At 36.3% G+C, this 15313-nt stretch overlaps 1 protein-coding gene and 1 long non-coding RNA gene across 4 annotated transcripts in view; one reads left to right on the top strand and one right to left on the bottom strand.

Moving 5' to 3' along the window:
• The window catches only part of LOC106092660 (myosin-I heavy chain), a 306781-nt gene that overhangs the window by 268754 nt on the left and 22714 nt on the right, over nucleotides 1-15313 (bottom strand). For all 3 annotated transcript variants that reach the window (XM_059362006.1, XM_059362007.1, XM_059362008.1), the window contains one exon: nucleotides 1414-1527. In XM_059362006.1, coding sequence (XP_059217989.1) covers nucleotides 1414-1524 — 111 coding nt within the window. In that variant the 5' untranslated portion in view covers nucleotides 1525-1527. The remainder of the gene's footprint in view (nucleotides 1-1413; nucleotides 1528-15313) is intronic.
• Nucleotides 598-1174, top strand: LOC106092664 (uncharacterized). The gene is made up of 2 exons (XR_001222199.2): nucleotides 598-966; nucleotides 1025-1174. It is a non-coding gene; the product is annotated as an uncharacterized LOC106092664 (long non-coding RNA).

Here is a 15313-nt window from a genome sequence, read left to right as displayed (position 1 = left end):
TGTACAAAATTTTAGCCAAATCGGATAATAATTGCGACCTCTAGATGCTCAAGAAGTGAAGTTCGCAGATCGGTTTACATGACAGCTATATCAGGTTATGAACCGATTTGAACCACACTTAAAAGAGTTTCAGCCAAATCGGATAAGAATTGCGCCCTCTAGTGACTCAAGAAGTCAAAATCCAAAATCGAACTACACTAATAAGAAGTATTCGTGCAAAACTTCAAGCGGGCGGACGGACGGACTGACTGACGGACATGGCTTGATCGACTTGAAATGACATAACGATCAAGAATATATATACTTTATGTGGTCTCAGAGGAATATTTCGAGGAGTTACAAACAGAATTACGAAATTAGTATACCCCCATCCTATGGTGGAGGGTATAAAAAGATGAATCGTATTAAAATTGGCAATTTTGACATACATGATGAATTACCCATGGATAGAAAAAGTGGCATGTCATAAAACGAAAACATAGTGTGATAGGGCTTTAAGTTGTTGTTGTTGTTGTAGCAGTGTATTATACACTGAGGCGGCAGCCCTTGCCGATGAAGAACTCAATCGGCGTACAAAAGTTAAGTATGTTTTGACTTTGACGCCAAAAAACGAGCTTTATTCTGTAATGTCATATTGGAAATAATGTTTTTAACTCTTCCGGCTTCAACGCAACGCACAAAATAAAATTCATAGCTCTCATTCCGTTTCGACCTTAGCCTATTATCTGTAATATTCGATCGATTATTCAACTGTCAAAATGCACTATAAAAAATGGTGGCGTGAATAATGCGGACGCATTCCGGAATATAGGAACGGCAAATCGCTGCATTATTAAATGTACATTTCGGTTAAAATAAAGTGCATGCATATAAATAGAATATAGGCGACGATGTGTGATATTAAAATTTAAGTTGTCGCATGTGTTTTTGACGAAAAAAATGCATGTGAATATATCCTAATTTATTGTAAGTTAATTATATTTTCTTGAAGATTTCAAATGAATTCAATGTTTTAATTAAATAGACATATCCCATGAAGATGTCAACAAAACTTGACGAAACGTTGGAACAAATAAAATAAAAGAATTTGTTATTTGCGGGACTAAGGTCTAAAGGGCTTAAGATAAAATTTAATAAAATCTAATTGGACCAATAAAATCTGAATACAACAGTTTATTTTGTTCTTGATTTCTTTTATACCACCGAATGCTTGAACCGGTACAAAAGATTATTTTGGTAGATGTATATCGGTTAGCATTATTTTCATCCGTTTCATCTACATCTTAAAAATAAGAAAAAAATAATACTCCATGTAAAATCACACATACTACTAGTATCTCTTTATCCACTGTGCACTTCTATGCCGACATTAAATGTTAAACACATTAAATTCCACATTTTAAAAAAGGATACGTATATTTTTTCTTGTTCGTAACGGACTCTCAAATTGTTGTTCATTCCGATCTCATCTATCTCCGCAATTGTCGTTAAGTCATTTACTCCATTTTCATTAGAATTCTCCATTATCTATAATTAATAGAAAAAAATATGTTCACTATAAGTTTATATATATTTAATCAAATAAATTATATTATTAAAAAGAACAACACTGCACGACATACAAGCTTATTTATAGAAGATTTTGGTAATAAAAAAGGACCATTCGATCATTAAGCTTGTCTCGAAAAAGAAGAAAACAGAGACAAATTTTATAATTATAAAAAATGTTTTTCCCCTCATACAAACAATAAGCTTGAAAAAACAACAATTTCCTTTAATGAAAGTCTTTTCACTTGGTATTTAAGAATTTTGGTATTTTCTGGTAGTATAACAGTACCTTAACATTGTCTTAATTTTTGGTATAATTAGTGGATTTGTCAATTGGCGTTTATTTTGTAGCTGATAAGATTAAATGGCTGCCCGAGAAGATATTTATGGCAATCGCCGTTATGACATTATATCTTAGCCATTCCACCACTTCTTTAATTGCAAGGATCTCCGTTTGATACACACAAGGACCTCCGCTTGTTACTACACTACACACTACCTAAGTCACCCTGGTCGTCTAGTCTAGAACCATCCATGTCTGCATAACTTCTATTACCAGTAATGTTGTAGTTCCAATCAGTTCTGTCAGGACTAGTGGTACAGTACTTTTTATGAAAAGCAAAAAACAGTAATTTTTTACCCAGTTTTTTTTGAGATAATAATAAATTTTAAAGGCTATATTCTGAAGAAGGACAAACAATACACCCCTTTGAGGTATTCCTCTGTGATCCATCAAAGACTGCATCCATCGTTTGGTAAGATTTTCTTACTTTTAGTATGAAAATGACCTTTGTGTCTCTACATCCCACAGATCGGACGCAGCTTGTAATTCAACCGGTGATACATCATCAGGGCCTGGTGATTTAAAGTAGTCAACATTATTATCGCCCATAGGATTTTGAATTCAGAAAAAAAATCCAACAACTTCTAATGAATGCTTGTCAGAGACCTCTTCTGCTGCCACGTTGCCCGTTGAAGAGGTTACCGGGAAATGTTTGTGAACGAGTAGTTCAATGTTTCCTCACTAGACATTTTTCATGCAGATGCAAATTTACTCATGAACATTCGATTTATGAACAGTGGTAAACGTGTCACATATTATTGCTGTCCGTTTCAAGTTTTAGCTTAATCATAAGAGGCTTCCGAACGGTGTACCGGAGTGCCACACCTCGTTAGGGAGAAGTGGCACCTCCATGGCATAGTACCCCAATATGTTGGCAGCAGTAGGAGGGGATAACCACAGCTGAAAAACTTCTTCTGATGTTCTCTCCAGGATTTGAACCCAGGCGTTCAGCGTTTTTCATACATTCCATACATTTCGAGGATAGTATCATCGATTGAGCTACAGATATCCACAGAGGATTTGTGATTTGTTTGGCTGTAAGACATGCTGACATAAGCGACTCATTCGGGGCAATCGCAATCCGCTTGACCATTTTTATATATTTATTTTTTTTAACTCTATAGATAATAAACTTACACTTAAAACAATATACTTACAAATATAATACCCTAAAAGTCTTATTCACAAAAAATAGTTTTATAAAAATAGACTAAATATGTATGTCTTTTTGTTATTCACAAACAAATAATAGCCTATTTTTCCTTTTATAACCCTATTTTAAATTTGAAAAAAATATTTTATGCTCAACCCTTATTTAACAGTTCAATAAGCCTATTTTTGTGAACATTCAAAAAAAAATACAAAATGGATTACAGATGAAAATTTACATTTAGTCAACTAGACACCAATGAATCTTTGTCACAGAGTACGACAATTGGATTTTCGACTATTTGAAGGAAATTCCTGCCAATTTTGTGCACAAAAAATTCAATGATATTTTTTGTTTAGAACATATTTTTAATCGAAAAAATGTGTTCGTTTCAATTCATTCTGACAGTGTATGTAGCAGAACTTCAACATGTCAAAAAATTTTCATTTTTGATTTTACACGTTTTGGTCTAAAGAAAAGACGAAATATCAGAAAAACGGATTTTTTCATCCATAATGTACATTTTGTTTCTTTGTTTTCGCTATTTTTGAATAAATTGTACATTTCAGTACAATCAATAATTTCATGAAATGCCAGATATTAGTGTGGTATTATAAACAAACTCTGATTCCGAATAGGAACCGGTTCATGGAGCAGAAAAACCAAAATGTTATTTTTGAGGTTTGGTTAGTTATGTACATACAATATTTTTTCACCAAAAATCTAGATTCGGTGTATATTTCATACGTTATTACATTGAAAATGAATACAAATGCTCGCAATTCTTTTTTAAACCGGATTTCGGAAAATGTTGCCAGAACAAAACGAAAATTTTTTGATAAATCTATTTTTACTATTGGCTTGTTTTTAAACGTTTTTGAATACAAAATTTTAAAATAGGTTTATTAGACAACAACTGTTCAATAACAAAAGTGCACTTCAAACCTGCAAAGACAATGCAGTAAGGAACAGGGTCAAACGTCTCACATATCAATGAGTGCAGTCCGATTCAAGTATAAGTTCAACGATAAGGGGTCTCCTTTTTATAGCCGAACAGCGTGCCGCAGTGCAACACCTCTTTGTGGAGAAGTTTTTACATGGCTGCTGTGCCAAATGGTACAGTACCTCACAAATGTCGCCAGCATTAGGAAAACCACCACTGAAAATTTTTTATGATGTTCTCGCCAGGATTCGAAACCATGCATTCAGCGTCATAGGCGGACATGCTAACCTCTGCGCTACGATGACCTCCTTCACTTCAAACCTACCTACCTATAAACCGAAAATAGGCAAAAACAAGTAAAAGCGTGCTAAGTTCGGCCTGGCCGAATCTTTCATACTCTCCACCATGGATCGCATTTGTCGAGTTCTTCTCCCGGCATCTCTTCTTAGGCAAAAAAGGATATAAGAAAAGATTTCCTCTGCTATTATTATATTATTACATGTTGGAGACCTGGGTTAAATGCCAGCCAATTCGAATAAGAATTGCGCCCTTTGGGGGCTCAAGAAGTAAAATAGAGAGATCGATTTATATGGGAGCTGTATCGGGCTAAAGACCGATTCAGATCATAATAAACACGTATGTTGATGGTCATGAGAGGATCCGTAGTATATAATTTCAGGCAAATCGGATAATAATTGCGACCTCTAGAGGCTCAAGAAGTCAAGATCCCAGATCGGTTTATATGGCAGCTATTTCAGGTTATGTACCGATTTGAACCATACTTGGCACAGTTGTTGAATATCATAACAAAACACGTCGTGCAAAATTTCATTCCAATCGGATAAGAATTGAGCACTCTAGAGGCTCAAGAAGTTAAGATCCCAGATCGGTTTATATGGCAGCTATATTAGGTTATGGACCGATTTGAACCATACTTAGCACAGTTGTTCAATATCATAACCAAACACGTCGTGCAAAATTTCATTCCAATCGGATAAGAATTGAGCACTCTAGAGGCTCAAGAAGTCAAGACCCAAGATCGGTTTATATGGCAGCTATATCAAAACGTGGACCGATATGGCCCATTTACAATACCAACCGACCTACACTAATAAGAAGTATTTGTGCAAAATTTCAAGCGGCTAGCTTTATTCCTTCGGAAGTTAGCGTGCTTTCGACAGACAGACGGACGGACGGACAGTCCGTCTGTCGACATAAAATGTCGCGACGATCAAGAATATATATACTTTATGGGGTCTCAGACGAATATTTCGAGTAGTTACAAACAGAATGACGAAATTAGTATACCCACCATCTTATGGTGGAGGGTATAAAAATGCTTTTTTTGCATTCACAAACACATAATAGCCTATTTTTCCTTTATAAACTAATTTAATATTTTAAAAAGTTATTATTGGCTTTACCCATGTTTAACACCATAATAAAATAGCATTTCTCATTTCTACGAGCATAATCCTATATGAATGAATACGAAACAAGTAAATTCGGCTGGGTCAAATCTAGGTAACTCACCGCCATAGCTTTTTCTATTTATAAATCTATTTTCTTGTGAATATTAAAGGTCATAAGTGTACTGTACGTACCGAATTTCCTGGAAACCCGATAAAAATTTAAAAAGTATATATGGCAACTATTTGCTATTTTTTTGGGCCATACTTGTACGGTGCTTAATATGGTTGTTTCAGAGCATTAGTGTACTCTCCATTCCAAATTTTCGCTGATCTTCAAGCGTTAACTCGGATTTTACAAAGAGTGGACCCGTTTTCGATCAATTTCAGGATTTATAAAACCAACGGTAGAGTTGCTCTTACTTTGGCTAGTGATGCCAAAAATAAAATTATGATGACGTCTCGCAAGCAGGACAATTACACATGTTCAGAGAACGTGTTGCCTTGGCATAGGCGAGGCGTTGGGAACCAATTAATTGTTTCAACCCGACACGGGAGCTTGGAATTCTGCGCTCCGATTTGTGTGGTGTACAACTGTAGACCCGGACAATCAACGGTATCAAGGAAGATTCACAGTGAGAGGCCGGCCGGTACCGACTCTTGCTTAATTACTGACTGCCTGTGACACTCGATATGACAAGACGAGTTATTGGCGCATTTAAAAAACCAATGGTTATAACTTACCCGTGGCGTTCGTATGGACCAGAATAAGCTTGCTCACTTATGGAGCTTGGCGAGAAACACAAGCAAATGTAGCGACAATAACAGCAACAATTGAGGTCGAGTATGAGACACTTTTTCTAGCGTCACAAACTTCTATTAACGGAAATCTAATATTTCATGCAACGCGGACGGATCAAAGCTAGAAGAGAAAATTTGTCTAGGCACCTGTATTGAGAACCCATATACCGAGTTCTGACCATAACAGGTGTGTCAGGTGGTACGGTTTTAATGGCAGATTGTCGAGTGTGAGTATTTTCTCGGATAGTAAACGACCCCTTGGTCCAAAACAACCAAGACGGTAAGGCCAAGAATAGTCCTTGAGTGTAAGTAAGGAGGCATTTGACGCCTTCTCTGAACATGACATTATCATAATATTTAAAAAAAAATCTTACTTGGGATGGCGCAGTGTCAACGCAAAAACGTTGAGGGTGAACGTTTTTATGGACAGTTAGTTATCCAATAGGGAAATAATAACCAAAATGGTGAAGTCACGCGCTTTCTTGGAGTTCTTGCCTTCCCTGAGTATGACAAAATGCACATCGATTTGGTGCTGGACCATAGTGGAGTATAGGGGAATGAAAGGATAGACATCTCAACTGTAAGAGTTAGAGGACTGACTGGTGAATTTGAAGCCTATCAAGGCAGTTCAAGTTTAGGGGCGTGTGCGATGTATTTGGAATCTCCTAGGCCATATATAGGAATGATTTCGAACCTACAGAAAGTCGATGACTGGCTTAGATTTAGCTTACCAGCGTCAAAAGCGTGAACAAAAATAATTTCTTTTCTACTTTTATTACCAATTGTCATTGTCAAATAACCGGAATTGCCAGACAAAACATCAAAAAATTCGAAAAACCTTCAACAGTTATTTGACTGTTATTATGTAAATATTTTTGAATTGAATATTTAAGAGGTGCCCATAATTACATTTTTTGTGAATAAGGCCGTTAGGTTTTTAAATATTTACTCCATATTTCTCCCTTCAATGGTACCGTTTCAAAATTTTCCCTTCAATGCACACTTGACTGTTTTGCTTTGGATCTACCTGGGATTATCATCACCTACATGCCGCTGTTACTTCACGCCATGCCACTCTTATTCGGCTGAAAATTCATTTATGAGTGTCGTATGCTGTTGTGGTGCACTCAGAGTAATTTATTGGTAAAAACAGCAAAAATGACTGCTACAACAGCAGAAAGTCTGCTGACAATGGAACAGGAATGGTTTGTGCTATAACAGCAAACCGTTTTTGCAGTATTCATATGGTAAAAAGGTTAAAAAAGCTCAAAAATTTCATAAATATTTAAACATTTTAATCATCTTATCTTTAAATTTTGCAAGCATATTATGTAAAATTTTTTCCAATTTTCTACAACTTACTAATTTTTTAACGAATTTAAATAACAGCGAACAAAACAAGTGCTAATATTATATTTATGCTTCTAAACAAAAAATTAACGAGTAACATTGACAATTTTTTTACTAATATATAGCAAATGCGTCAATTGTTGTTTAAAAGTTTAACAATTTTTGTATGGATTTAATAAAAAGTTTAAAATTTTTTATTTAATATCAGCAGACATTGTTTTCCGATCTGCAAATGCAAATTTGCCCACGAACATTCCATAAAGGAACAGGGCAAACTTCTCACATATCAATGAGTGCAGTCCGATTCAAGTTTAAGCTCAATGATAAGGGGCCTTCCTTTTTATAGCCGAGTCCGAACGGCGTGCCGCAGTGCGACACCTCATTTTTGGAGAAGTACCTCACAAGTGTCGCCAGCATTAGGAGGGGATAACTACCACTGAAGATTTTATAATGGTCTCGCCAGGATTCGAACCCAGGCGTTCAGCGTCATAGGCGGGCATGCGCTACAGACTAAATTCTCTGGTTGTGGCCTGTGTCTGTTTAAAAAATTTTATGACATAACCTAACAGGACAATGGCATGCTGTCACAGCAATCAAGGGTTGTTGTGTTGTAGCAGTGTGTTATACACTGAGGCGGCAGCCCTTGCCGATGAAGAACTCCATCATCACATCTATCTCGCCCACAAGGAAAAAAGATTATCCCACTGTAAAATTTTGATCCCAATAAACATCAGTGAAGAAAAATTCCATGTATATGTTACAAATATAAATTGTGGTCGAGTTCTCATAAGAAGCGAACAACATTTTAAGAGATCGGCAATTGAAAAGCTACTTAGCTTAAATTGGGGACATTTTTTCGAAAATTGTCATAAAATCTGTGACTTGGAATTGAGTATTTAATGTAGGGATTTTACGAATCAGAGTTATAGTTTATGTCTCATGCCACGTCTGCATTGATTCGTTTTGCTTATGTAGTTTTTGAAAAACATCTCAACCGTTTACACTAGTTGAGAGGTTTTGGAAAATGCGTTTTTCATCACTGCAACACAAATGTTATGTTGTTGTTGTTGTATCCACATTTTCATATGGAGGCTCGTTCCGGTCCAAAGGACTGATCGCCGCAGGAACAGGTTGGCCATTGGTTATTTAAAGGCGCCAATAATCCGCCCTGTCATAACGAGCATGCCGCCAGACCTCTCACTGAGACTCTCCTCTCGATACCGCAGATTGTCCGCGACTGCCGTTGCAGCTACTCCGTATGGGGCATTCCACTATCCGCAACCTGTGGACGTGTCCGATAGCTCGTAGCTAAGCTTCTCGTCACAGCAGTGAACACACACTGATCGGAGCTCAATGTTCCAACCTGTGTGGTGCTCAGAAATTCTGATGAAATTGGGACAGCAGTAATATTTTGCAAAAACAGCAAACATATCCTGCTGTTTTAAATGGTTAAAAGTTAAAAAAAGCCCAGAAATTTCATTAATATTAAAAAAAAAATTATATTCCATCTTATCTTTCAATTTTGCAAGCATATAACGTACAATCTTCTACAATTTGCTAATTTTTGAACCAAATAAAATAGCAGCAGACAAAGTTAGTACCACTTTTATATGTATGCTTTTACACAAAGTGGGGTTACGCAAATTTCGTCTTTTCGATTGTTAGACCTCAAAATATTGGTGTACGATTCGTACACATTTGTTTTTAATCGTCATATTTTAAGTGGATCTAGTTCTGTCCTCTGCCTGCCGAAATCGCGAAACTTTTTTATGTGCAAAAACAGCAAACATATTCTGCTGTTTTAAATGGTTAAAAGTTAAAAAAAGCCCAGAAATTTCATAAATATTAAAAAAAATTATATTCCATCTTATCTTTCAATTTTGCAAGCATATAACGTACAATCTTCTATAATTTGCTAATTTTTGAACCAAATAAAATAGCAGCAGACAAAGTTAGTACCACGATTATATGTATGCTTTTACACAAAGAGGGGTTACGCAAATTTCGTCTTTTCGATTGTTAGACCTCAAAATATTGGAGTACGATTCGTACACATTTGTTCTTAATTGTCATATTTTAAGTGAATCTAGTTCTGTCCTCTGCCTGCCGAAATCGCGAAACTTTTTTATGTGTAAAACTAGCAAACATATTCTGCTGTTTTAAATGGTTAAAAGTTAAAAAAAAGCCCAGAAATTTCATAAATATTAAAAAAAATTATATTCCATCTTATCTTTCAATTTTGCAAGCATATAACGTACAATCTTCTATAATTTGCTAATTTTTGAACCAAATAAAATAGCAGCAGACAAAGTTAGTACCACTATTATATGTATGCTTTTACACAAAGAGGGGTTACGCAAATTTCGTCTTTTCGATTGTTAGACCTCAAAATATTGGTGTACGATTCGTACACATTTGTTCTTAATCGTCATATTTTAAGTGAATCTAGTTCTGTCCTCTGCCTGCCGAAATCGCGAAACTTTTTTATGTGTAAAACTAGCAGCAAAATATTTTGCACAAAATTATTTTTTTGATGTAGATCATTGCTGTAAAAATGTGCCAAATCTGATCATGTTTAGATACGGCGCACATATAAACCGATCTTCTTTCTTGACTTGTCCAGCCGCTAGAAGACACAAATATTATATGGTTTAGCTTAAATTGCGCACAAAGACTTCTATCATGGCCTTCAACCTAAAAAGGTGATCTCCAGATTTGACTTCTTGAGAACCTAGGGAGCGCAAAGCTTAATTGAGAAAAATACATAACATTTAATACGTACAAAGGGAAATAAGTAAAGGGTGATTTTTTTGAGGTTAGGATTTTCATGCATTAGTATTTGACAGATCACGTGGGATTTCAGACATGGTGTCAAAGAGAAAGATGCTCAGTATGCTTTGACATTTCATCATGAATAGACTTACTAACGAGCAACGCTTGCAGATCATTGAATTTTATTACCAAAATCAGTGTTCGGTTCGAAATGTGTTCATTCACCGTAACGTTGCGTCCAACAGCATCTTTGAAAAAAAAAATCGTCAGATTTGACATCCTTAATGATGTTTATGGGGCCTATCCACTTTGTGTTTTGCATGTGACCTAACCTTCTATTAGTGAATCCTGGTAGTTTTTGAAAAACATCTCAACCGTTTACACTAGTTGAGAGGTTTTGGAAAATGCGTTTTTCATCACTGCAACACAAATGTTATGTTGTTGTTGTTGTTGTATCCACATTTTCATATGGAGGCTCGTTCCGGTCCAAAGGACTGATCGCCGCAGGAACAGGTTGGCCATTGGTTATTTAAAGGCGCCAATAATCCGCCCTGTCATAACGAGCATGCCGCCAGACCTCTCACTGAGACTCTCCTCTCGATACCGCAGATTGTCCGCGACTGCCGTTGCAGCTACTCCGTATGGGGCATTCCACTATCCGCAACCTGTGGACGTGTCCGATAGCTCGCAGCTAAGCTTCTCGTCACAGCAGTGAACACACACTGATCGGAGCTCAATGTTCCAGCCTGTGTGGTGCTCAGAAATTCTGCTAAAATTGGGACAGCAGTAATATTTTGCAAAAACAGCAAACATATCCTGCTGTTTTAAATGGTTAAAAGTTAAAAAAAGCCCAGAAATTTCATAAATATTAAAAAAAAAATTATATTCCATCTTATCTTTCAATTTTGCAAGCATATAACGTACAATCTTCTACAATTTGCTAATTTTTGAACCAAATAAAATAGCAGCAGACAAAGTTAGTACCACTTTTATATGTATGCTTTTACACAAAGTGGGGTTAAGCAAATTTCGTCTTTTCGATTGTTAGACCTCAAAATATTGGTGTACGATTCGTACACATTTGTTTTTAATCGTCATATTTTAAGTGAATCTAGTTCTGTCCTCTGCCTGCCGAAATCGCGAAACTTTTTTATGTGCAAAAACAGCAAACATATTCTGCTGTTTTAAATGGTTAAAAGTTAAAAAAAGCCCAGAAATTTCATAAATATTAAAAAAAATTATATTCCATCTTATCTTTCAATTTTGCAAGCATATAACGTACAATCTTCTATAATTTGCTAATTTTTGAACCAAATAAAATAGCAGCAGACAAAGTTAGTACCACTATTATATGTATGCTTTTACACAAAGAGGGGTTACGCAAATTTCGTCTTTTCGATTGTTAGACCTCAAAATATTGGTGTACGATTCGTACACATTTGTTCTTAATCGTCATATTTTAAGTGAATCTAGTTCTGTCCTCTGCCTGCCGAAATCGCGAAACTTTTTTATGTGTAAAACTAGCAGCAAAATATTTTGCACAAAATTATTTTTTTGATGTAGATCATTGCTGTAAAAATGTGCCAAATCTGATCATGTTTAGATACGCCGCACATATAAACCGATCTTCTTTCTTGACTTGTCCAGCCGCTAGAAGACACAAATATTATATGGTTTAGCTTAAATTGCGCACAAAGACTTCTATCATGGCCTTCAACCTAAAAAGGTGATCTCCAGATTTGACTTCTTGAGAACCTAGGGAGCGCAAAGCTTAATTGAGAAAAATACATAACATTTAATACGTACAAAGGGAAATAAGTAGTTGCTTTAGTGTTTCCATCCCTGTCCTATTTTTCATGGACAGTAATTTGCATGGTGTTTGCTCACATGAATTCGTCGAATCAAATCAATTTCGGAAGAGGGTAGTTATATTAAATATTTCATCCGTCCTAACGGTCTGCAAATCTGTCTTTGTCGAATATATCAGATAATATGTGTGTTCGCGTACTCAAAAATGTGTGCAAATTTGCACAAATTGTTACTGGAAGTCGTTCGCGTTCTTTAGTTGCCAGCAGAAGAGAGCGGGAAAGTGCGTGAGAGCGAGCACAAATTTGAGTGTTTGGTAATTGAGAACTTGCAAATTTCTACTGGAGATTTTTTCTCAGCAGGAATTTGCAGCATAGAACAGCTGTTTTGTGAAATTCGGCTGTTAAGTTCAAATAAATACCAAAAGAGAGTAAAGCGGAGAGACCTAATGTAGAATCCGAATTTGTGTTCGATGTCGAATGCAACAATGCTTATGTTGAAAAAGCTTTTTCTATTTTAAGAATTGTTTAAATTAATGTTTCTTCTTTTAAAATATAATATAATTCGTATTTGGTCTTTCGATACTTAAAACATATAACTTAAAATTTAAGGAAAGAGACAAAAAGTACTGGTAACAGTAGTTCTAAATTGCCAGCTAATTTACCATAAATGAACGCCTAAAGACTTATAATAAATACACCTGCATCCACATAATTTTACGAGTTCTCGGAATATTGGCATCTGAGACCCGGAGAAACTGAGTGCAAAGAGCCTATTTCCTTCGTAAAATAATGAAGGCAAAAATAAGTGGTACTCAAGGCAATAAGCCCGCCAATCCAGCCACAAAAGGACCTGGGTTGGTGGACGTTTATTGTACCTTTATTTAAATCGGGTAGCAGTATTAAAGCACCGAACTGTAGAGGAAACGCTAAATTAAATACAATTCCTAAATTATTTGAAAAGATGGTAACTGAGGTATTATCCCTTCAAGTTTCATCTTTTTTTTGTAAATTTCAACATGGTTTCCGGAAACATCGTTCTACAATCACGAATCTTTAAGAATGAATAATTTAAAAGCCGATATCAAACTGACTGTATTTATACCGACTTTGGCAAAATTTTTGATAAGGTCAATCATAAACTAATATTATTGAAGTTGTATCTTATGGGCTTCTCTAACGCATTTTTGAACTGGATAAGATCATACCTAATGGGCAGAGTTCAAATGGTGTAAGTAGAAAATGCCATCTCGGACCGGTCTTGTTTACATTGTTTATAAATGACCTGCCTAGAGTGATCAGGTTCTAATGTATGCAGATGATGTTAAGATTTTCTATTCTTTTAATGAGGAGGCTAACCAGTTTATACTGCAATCCGATTTTAACCAGTTTTATAAATGGTGCAATACTAACTTGTTCGATTTGGGGAAGAGACCCGTAGACTTTTTAATCGAGCACTTCGTAAAAAATCGGAAGTTTATTGGGATGTGCATTACATACGGCTCAAGGAATACAATATGATAACCAGAGCAGCAAAACGTGCCTGCTAGAAGCTTTTCTGCGAACAGGTCGATAGCGCTAATGACGCCGACAAGATAAACAAGTAAAAGCGTGCTAAGTTCGGCCGGGCCGAATCTTATATACCATCCACCATGGATCGCATTTGTCGAGTTCTTTTCCCGGCATCTCTTCTTAGGCAAAAAAGGATATAAGAAAAGATTTGCTCTGCTATTAGAGTGATATCAAGATATGGTCCGGTTTGGACCACAATTAAATTATATGTTGGAGACTCGTGTTAAATTTCCCCTTTGGGACCTCAAAAGTAAAATAGAGAGATCGATTTATATGGGAGCTGTATCGGGCTATAGACCGATTCAGATCATAATAAACACGTGTGTTGATGGTCATTAGAGGATCCGTCGTACATAATTTCAGGCAAATCGGATAATAATTGCGACCTCTAGAGGCTCAAGAAGTCAAGGTCCCAAATCGGTTTACATGGCAGCTATATCAGGTTAGGAAGCGATTTGAACCTTATTTGGCACAGTTGTTGAAAGTAAGAATAAAATCGTCAACCAAAATTTCAGCCAAATCAGATAGAAATTGCGTCCTCTAGAAGCTCAAGAAATCAAGTCCCCATTAGTCCCCATTCATGCATTAGTATTTGACAGATCACGTGGGATTTCAGACATGGTGTCAAAGAGAAAGATGCTCAGTATGCTTTGACATTTCATCATGAATAGACTTACTAACGAGCAACGCTTGCAAATCATTGAATTTTATTACCAAAATCAGTGTTCGGTTCGAAATGTGTTCATTCACCGTAACGTTGCGTCCAACAGCATCTTTGAAAAAAAAAATCGTCAGATTTGACATCCTTAATGATGTTTATGGGGCCTATCCACTTTGTGTTTTGCATGTGACCTAACCTTCTATTAGTGAATCCTGGTAGTTTTTGAAAAACATCTCAACCGTTTACACTAGTTGAGAGGTTTTGGAAAATGCGTTTTTCATCACTGCAACACAAATGTTATGTTGTTGTTGTTGTTGTATCCACATTTTCATATGGTGGCTCGTTCCGGTCCAAAGGACTGATCGCCGCAGGAACAGGTTGGCCATTGGTTATTTAAAGGCGCCAATAACCCGCCCTGTCATAACGAGCATGCCGCCAGACCTCTCACTGAGACTCTCCTCTCGATACCGCAGATTGTCCGCGACTGCCGTGGACCGCAACCTGTGGACGTGTCCGATAGCTCGCAGCTAAGCTTCTCGTCACAGCAGTGAACACACACTGATCGGAGCTCAATGTTCCAGCCTGTGTGGTGCTCAGAAATTCTGCTGAAATTGGGACAGCAGTAATATTTTGCAAAAACAGCAAACATATCCTGCTGTTTTAAATGGTTAAAAGTTAAAAAAAGCCCAGAAATTTCATAAGTATTAAAAAAATTATATTCCATCTTATCTTTCAATTTTGCAAGCATATAACGTACAATCTTCTATAATTTGCTAATTTTTGAACCAAATAAAATAGCAGCAGACAAAGTTAGTACCACTATTATATGTATGCTTTTACACAAAGAGGGGTTACGCAAATTTCGTCTTTTCGATTGTTAGACCTCAAAATATTGGTGTACGATTCAGCCAAAAAAAGAAAACGTATGCTTTTTTCGTTGACTTTAAGGCGGCGTTCGA

Source organism: Stomoxys calcitrans, chromosome 2, assembly GCF_963082655.1.
Source record: "Stomoxys calcitrans chromosome 2, idStoCalc2.1, whole genome shotgun sequence".
NCBI classification, from domain to species: domain Eukaryota; kingdom Metazoa; phylum Arthropoda; class Insecta; order Diptera; family Muscidae; genus Stomoxys; species Stomoxys calcitrans.
The sequence above is the reverse complement of the archived record's forward strand: the minus strand, read 5'-3'. Positions and strand labels throughout refer to the sequence as shown.